The sequence below is a fragment of the Atta cephalotes genome (genome assembly GCF_000143395.1).
Source record: "Atta cephalotes unplaced genomic scaffold scaffold00057, whole genome shotgun sequence".
Classification (NCBI taxonomy): Eukaryota; Metazoa; Arthropoda; class Insecta; order Hymenoptera; family Formicidae; genus Atta; species Atta cephalotes.
Genome location: NW_012130121.1, coordinates 685,922 through 693,588, shown reverse-complemented (window position 1 = coordinate 693,588; position 7,667 = coordinate 685,922). Strand labels below are relative to the sequence as shown.

Sequence of the window (7,667 nt, the reverse complement as noted above, 5' to 3'; positions counted from 1 at the left end):
TTATTATTATTATTTATATATATATATATATATATATATATATATATATATATATATATATATGTATGTATACATGTATATATATATACGTCAATAAAAATTCACTAGACGATAAAAGAAAAGGACAATTTTTAAAATTTTATGCAGTAAATGTCTCTTTTGTGCTATTCATTCATCCACAATAGTGGCATAAAAATTTATACAACATATACACAAGATATTAAAACGATATTAGATTTCAATATATAGCAACATAGAATCTATGGCGACTTAGAATCTAAATCAAATCATTTTGATGTAAGATGTTAAATATTCAAAAATATGAGGAAAAATACATTGCATTAGACAATACTTTGTTGAAAATTTTTTTTCTTTTTCGCATTTCTTTCTCAAAGAAATTATGTGTTGAATATGTGTAGAACCCTATCTATTATTTTAGAAACAAAAAATGTAAAATTTAGCTATTTATTAAAAATAAAAGATTAGAAAGGCTATGAATCAAAAAACAAAATTTAGTTATTTATTTTTTTAGGATGAATGATTTTCATGCCTATGCAATGAGGCCTCGAAAAAGACATTGACTATTTGATTTTACTATATAATTATACTATATAATTATTTTTGTGATTTAATCTTGTACAAAAAATAATGTAGCTATACTCAATGAACACTTGAAGTGAGACACCCTGTATACTATTACGTCAAGAATCATTTTTAAAAATCATTTTATGTTTGCTTATAATATGAATAAAATATAACTTATCGCATTCTTAATTTCTACATATAATTACACTAAATCACAAAAAACAAGCAAATCGTATACATTAAGATTTACAAAAAACACAAGATTTTCTTATTATTTTTCTTTGGCTGTATTATTTATGACATAAGTTAATAAATTATGTATATTAAAAATATGAGCATTTCAGGGCTGTATTTAGATTCTCACCCGAGGTATCATTTTATCTTTGTTGCACATCGAATTAAACAATAGATAACATGATACCTGAAAAGCTCGAATGGGAATCTGAACGCACCTCAGGAAGAATGTAACGACTTCATTAATTCTAGCAATAAAAAGTAATATTGTAACGAGTGTCCTGAGATTATTGCATACAATACAAAGAAACAAATGCAAACAAATCGAAAAATACTTAAATATTATTTAAATATTATATTTAAATATTATTTAAATATTATTTAAATATTATACAATTGTTTAAAGACATTAAAATGGAATTCTTTTTGAAATAAATCTTTTTTGAAAATAAAATTATTATGTAAATAAATATATAAAATATTACACACGTTTTATCTTTATACAATTAAATAAAATTAAACAATAGAAATAAAAATAATATTACATGGAAGCATTAAATACGTGACAAATTTATAATCTGCAACATTTGTACATACGTATGTGTGTGTAGATTTTCATAATTTTGTATGATAACATCTAACAAAAAATGTCAATAAAAATCAATAAAACCAATTTTATATTATTATACATATACATAATTATTTGAGAATTAGTATCACTTAAAACTTCCATGTATAACACGTGCAATTGTATCAATCAAGTGACTGATTTAATTGATCAAACTAAATGCATTGTAAATTTCGCCGTTAAGTAAAATAAAATGTCTATTATTTACAATATTGACCAAGTAATCTACAGGCACACATTCTCTGTAAATATTGTACAGTTTGTTATCGTGTGCTTTCTCTACTTAAAACGTAGATAATGTTAATATACTGCAGAAAACTTGGCATTAAGAATGCATTGTACAGCCTCAAACGAGCTTTTTGAGGATATGTTTTCTTTTTTAATGTAATGTGTTAGCCATCCAATGGTGGTCCTAAGTATACCATGGATACTTCGGTATTTCCATAAACCGCAGATACAGATGGATATAATCTTTTATCTGGTAACCCTGTTTATCAAAGTGATTCATAAAATATATTCTTGTTTTAATATATTTTAAGGAATGATTTGAAAAATAGAAAAAGAAAACGATATATAATTGTCTCAAGCTTGAGATACTAATAATGATAATAGATAATAATAACATAAAAATGTAAAAAAATATAGATAAAATGTCATACCTCTAAAAGCTACACCCAGAAATTCGTAATTCTTCTCGAAAGATAAGGTATTATCATCACAATCCAAAATTACTCTAATCCTTTCCCCAACCTGTAAATGAAAATTATCAAATGTTAGAAATATTTTTAAACGACAAATATTTATGAATAAATGTAAAAATAAATAATATACAAAGTGATTCGGTTATAATCAAATACAATTCATAACAAACTTAATACCTGATATTTTGGAGCATTGTTAAGTAAAGGATAATTTCCTTGTGGATCTCCATTATGTAGCAAATGGTTGTCGACAAGGTTCCAACCCCAGGAATGTTCATCGGAGCCGAGTAACGCTACGTATCCATGACATAACAAGGGTGCTTCTTTAGTGGCTATTCCTATTACTGCTACTGTTCCTAATGGTCCTTCCCAGATTACTTCCCAGGCATGACGCCCATGTCGAAAGCCTATCTTGCCTCTACATGCGTCTGTACTCTGGGCTACTGGATTTCTGCAATGATATGGTAACTGATGCGAGACATTTTGGATATGGTATTTGTCAGATTACTTCATGCTTCTATTATATCATCATAATTTTCACTAATTGTTTAAGAAATTCCATTGTTTATGTACATTCTTTCAGAGATCAATTACAATTTAGTTCAATTGTAGCTTCTTCAAGCATTTAAAAAAAAAACAACAAAAACCTTCAACTACAAAAAAGTCTTAATCACTTTCTCTGTAGTCTTGTCTGCTACATCAATTGACAGCTGATTTTACAGCAGACATTATAACCAGTCAAAATTGTTCTCGAAATATATCTGTGTTAAAAGTACAAAATCTTCGTTTTCGACGAGCGTGACGCGTGGGAAAGACAACGTTGTCGCACACCAACCTGTGCAAGGTGAATCCGTTGGGTTTTATGTAAATGTTTCGCGAGCAATCGTTCGGATTCCACGCATGATAGAACGCACGCAGTTTCGACTTGTACGTAGGCACAGACGACAACAAGTCGGAGCTGAGGGCTTCCTGGGCAAGCTTTCTTATGCAGTGCATCCGCCACACATCATTGTTCTCATCGTTGAGAAACCGATACCACCGTTTGCACACCAGTGAGCAGTTTCTTAGCGTGTGCAGGTCCAAATACGAGAATATCACCTCTAAAACATGATCAGACGCCCGCAATGCTATATCGTCCATTTTGCCGGGTCTGTCTTGGGAGGAACGAGCGTAAACATATGCGGCACAGAAACACTGTCCGTACGTCACAAACTATGCGCATGTTAGACGGGTACGGGCATTGACGTTCATCGGCACAGCCCGATTCTAGGGAATGTATCTGAGATATTCCACATTTACACATATCAGGTATCCCACATTTTCGGTTTCACACATTCGTGCATTTCAGAACGAATTCAGGACAATTTTGACGGAGCTCTAGTTAATTAAAAATTTACATGAACTAGAGGAATGACACTGAATTTACTTATCACATAATGTTCTTATATTATCGTGCAAGATATAATTATAATATAATTAATATTCAATATAATTAACCTTCCATATAAAAAAACTAAAAATGGGAAATTTTGCATCTTCCGTCAGCAACTTAGATCTTTGAGCTTTAATGCAGATTTTTATATCTGGACTTTGATTATTAAAATATATAATAATTACTTTTTAATCGATCGCATTATTATGTGTTAATTGCTTGCCACAAAGATTGTGAGTTATATTATTATTGTTGCAAAATTAATTTTTTTTAGCAGAAGATAAATAAATTTGAGAAATAATTTTTCTTGCATATCTGTACAATATGTTTTACTATAATATAAATCCAATTGTATTTTTTATGTATATTTTTATGTATTTTAAATTTACCATATTCTACCAGAATTTATAATCAAAATATCAATTGTACCTTCAAAGTCCAACTTGACTAGCGGAGGATTGAAATTATATATGTAATTATACTTTTCGATCGATCGCGTTATTATGCATTGCGTGCCACAAAGTGGTTGCGCAAAAAGAAAGACATATTTTGAGACGACATGCAGAGATCGAGTTAATTATTCTTAAAGTTTATTTTTAACAGTAATTTCAATTTCTGGTTAGAAAATATTTAAACGTATCTATAGTAGAACTACAATAATGCAGTATTAAGTTAATATTTACTATTCTATTTATTATTTTATATATCTTTCCTTTTCATGAATAAGGCCATTTATATGGTCAAAAACAATTTATTATCATTTGTACAAAAAATTATACAAAATTTATAAAATATACAATATATGTATATATTACAATAATATTCGATATTGTTGCATATGTATATATTACATAACAGAAATTGCATTCTTTCTTCATATGTATTTCCGGATAGTCACGATCACGATTTAACGAGCACTTTTGGGGGGACCATGATATCGTTTTGTTAACTGAATTATTCTTTCTGCCTCACGAATACCGCTGAGCCTTGCACCATGCACTGTGCTGTAATGCCCAGGTACAGTAGCTTCTCCCGCGAATAAAAGTATGGGAGATATCGCTTCGCGAGAGTCTAGAAACCGTGACATATGTTGAAAAAATGAAGCTAAAGCTATTATTAACGGAATTGTCTGATATAAAACTGATCGAGCTGTAATTGTTAATAGTTATCTGACGTTTTTTTATATTAAATTGAGAGCTATATACATATTTATAAGCCATCAATATGTAGCATCTCTGAATATTCAAAATTCAAAGTGAAGCTCCAGAAAGATATTTAAGTTAAATATTCAAGTGACAAATGACATCTTAATTGTCTTAATAACATCTCTAACAATAATAAGATGTTATTAAAACATCACCATACTACTTGAATATTCGAAAGTTGAAAATACCTGGTAATGGATTGGCCAGATCACATTGATGACCAACGGTACTGTCTATCGCCATGTAACTGTAGGCTCCAGCAAAGTATTGGTCCATGCACCACTTGCTCCTGAGAATGTTAGCCGGATAAGGTAATGTCGAGTCGCCAGTAAACCGACGTAGAACCGTCGTCATTGATTCTACCACCTCTTCGTCAGGACACAATTCCATGTCCATTGCTTCGCGTCCGCATACCCAAGCGCACAACACATGTTGAGAATTGGGCAATTCCTCCACATTTGCCACACCTAAGTGAGCACTTTCGTTGTACTCTCGGTTTTTTTACATCGTAATAGTTATATTTTACATCGTAATATAAATGATAAAATTTTACATCGTATTATAAATGACAACCTTTCACCCAATCATATCTATCTGCTAGTTCTTCAGCGGACCAAGCCAACTTGATGGCACCCTCTCGCCAAACCCAGAACGGTCTCGCGTATTCCAAGAAGATTTTATTAACGTATCCATACCCGAGTTTTTTGATTGCCTCGACTTTTTCAGCAGGTAATCCTGGTAAGAACAATTTCGTATGCTGATTTTTTAGGACACCAAGTGAAACGGTTATGATCACATAATCAGCAGGTATCTCTTCGCCGTCGTTGCATTTCACGATAGCTCGTGGACACGCGTCATTCACTGCACCCCACCGAATGTAATCAACTGGTTTACAATACCTTAAATTAGGAAAATAAATGAGAAAAATACCGAAAGTAAATGATTATTTGTAAACAGCGTTTAACAGTTAAAGCTTAAAACTACTCGATTAAATAGAAAAAAAAATGTTTTTAAATATACGCAGTTCGTTTAAACCGGACCTTAAAAAATTTTTCTGTAAAACTACAGCCTTACAAGTTTATCTTTTAATTTATATTTTGTATAATCGTCAAATTTATGACATAGTCTGTATTAAAATTCAAAGATCGTAACTTTCGTGTAATTCTTTCTTAATCCTACATTAGAATGGTCTTTATTAAAAATAAATGTAAAAATTGTTTTAAATTGTGAAACAATAATTTACGTTAAATACAATAATATATATAAAACATTTATATACATTTAGCCTGTTTATAAGGTGTCCTGAAATAATGAAAATTAATATCGTTTAATTTGATTTCTTCGTGAAATAATGAAATAATCGATGAAATAAAAGATTAAACACGCTTTTGTACAAACTTAACACAAGAATTAGGTAAATCTCGAAGCAAAGGGGCCAGCACTCCAACATATCCCAAGGGTATTCTGATATTTCCACCAGGGATCTCGATGTAGCTGCCGAATTGATCAGCTGAGACAAGCGAAAGGTCATCTCCGCATCGACATTTCGTGCAATTTGTCATGCCGTACATCACCCTAGCAGCATCATATCTGCGAATCATCCATATTTCTGATTATAAGCGATGAACGTAATTGAGTCGTAATTAATTACAGCGATGTAATGGTTTTACTTTTGCAAACCGAATTAAATTTAAAAAACAGCATCTAGTTATATAAAATATTCTCCTCTTCAATCATTTATATATAAATATACATTACATTCACATGTTTTTTAAATATATATTTGACCGTTCATAAATAAATAATTATTTATACATATAGTCATATTTTTTTATTCGTGTATTTAAATCTGCAAGTTATATCTATATAATATTTTCTAAATATTATATTCTAAAAAAACAAATAAAAAATCATATATTTCTAATCCATGAGAAATTCCCACTCATTTGATGATCACCCAAGCAAACCTTTTACATCGTTGTCAATATGACTTTGAAGTTGACCTGGGCAACTATACCGTTGCTCCTCCGGGAAATTGTGGAGTTCCTGTTGAATTCTGACACCCATAAAATTCAGCAACGTACCGTGAGTACGACCGCAGCCAAGAGAAAAGAGAGCCGCCGCCTGTTGCTCGATTTGCCGGAAGGTATGATATGCCGCGATGCTGACTGGGAAATCAATGGCTCTACCATCGCTGGTACAGAAAAGTCCACGACTCGGATCCGGCCTGAAGAGCGGTGTCTTCAGTAGACCTTCCTGTGCCGCTAAAGTGAATACTGGGTTTGCCACGCAACCACCTTCAATCCATGTAGCACCCATTTCCGTTACCACGTCGCCCAACCAGCAAGAGTGGATCCGTCCACCTGGTCTAGAATCAGAAATGCATTAATTATAGTTTATATATAATTATAGTTTAAAGCAGAATTAAAAACGATGATATAAATCTATTACATTTTTATAGATCAGACCTAATAAAAAAAAACATATCAAAATAACATTAAAATAACATTAAAATTATAGCTAAATTTTTAGCTATAATATGTTATTTCAAGATATTGTAAGAGTTATTAAGATAATATCCTATTATTTTAGTTTAATTTAATTAATATTAGGATATGCCATACTAGTGTTGTTCTTATAATAAGGGGTTAATTAAAATTAATTTTTAAATTTTAATGTTAATTTTGAATTTGTTTGAAATACCTATCTGTGGCTTCTAAAACTATAAAATTACGAAGGCCACATTGAACTAATCGATGTGCTGCCGATAATCCAGCCATACCAGCTCCTATGATCACAACAGTTGGTTGTGGCTTGCTCGGATCTATTATACAAGGATCCAACTGATACGGTTCGAAATTTGTCAACTTTGCACATTCTGA

The 7,667-nt window shown here is 31.1% G+C and overlaps 2 protein-coding genes across 2 annotated transcripts; both read right to left on the bottom strand.

The window, feature by feature from the left end:
* Positions 1-1,839: 1,839 nt before the first annotated feature.
* Positions 1,840-3,288, bottom strand: LOC105623406 (F-box/SPRY domain-containing protein 1). Its single transcript, XM_012204799.1, has 4 exons — positions 2,984-3,288; positions 2,326-2,599; positions 2,107-2,197; positions 1,840-1,934 (listed from the first exon to the last, which is right to left on the bottom strand). Exons 1-4 carry the CDS (start codon positions 3,286-3,288, stop codon positions 1,840-1,842), a joined length of 765 nt encoding a protein of 254 aa, XP_012060189.1.
* Positions 3,289-4,487: 1,199 nt separating this feature from the next.
* Positions 4,488-7,667, bottom strand: LOC105623426 (peroxisomal N(1)-acetyl-spermine/spermidine oxidase). The gene is made up of 6 exons (XM_012204818.1): positions 7,489-7,667; positions 6,803-7,153; positions 6,184-6,375; positions 5,359-5,684; positions 4,974-5,252; positions 4,488-4,651 (listed from the first exon to the last, which is right to left on the bottom strand). The coding sequence occupies exons 1-6, from the start codon at positions 7,563-7,565 to the stop codon at positions 4,488-4,490; spliced, it is 1,389 nt and encodes a 462-aa protein (XP_012060208.1). The 5' UTR covers positions 7,566-7,667.

Excerpts from the sequence above, each read along its gene's own strand:
- LOC105623406 (XM_012204799.1), bottom strand. The coding sequence starts at position 3,288 with ATGGACGATATAGCATTGCGGGCGTCTGATCATGTTTTAGAGGTGATA. Across the intron at positions 2,600-2,983 it reads AACGGATTCACCTTGCACAG|AAATCCAGTAGCCCAGAGTA; the intron begins GTTGGTGTGCGA and ends ATATCATTGCAG. Across the intron at positions 2,198-2,325 it reads ACAATGCTCCAAAATATCAG|GTTGGGGAAAGGATTAGAGT; the intron begins GTATTAAGTTTG and ends TTTCATTTACAG.
- LOC105623426 (XM_012204818.1), bottom strand. The coding sequence starts at position 7,565 with ATGGCTGGATTATCGGCAGCACATCGATTAGTTCAATGTGGCCTTCGT. Across the intron at positions 5,685-6,183 it reads TTACCTAATTCTTGTGTTAA|GTATTGTAAACCAGTTGATT; the intron begins GTTTGTACAAAA and ends TCCTAATTTAAG. Across the intron at positions 5,253-5,358 it reads TAGATATGATTGGGTGAAAG|GTGTGGCAAATGTGGAGGAA; the intron begins GTTGTCATTTAT and ends GTGCTCACTTAG.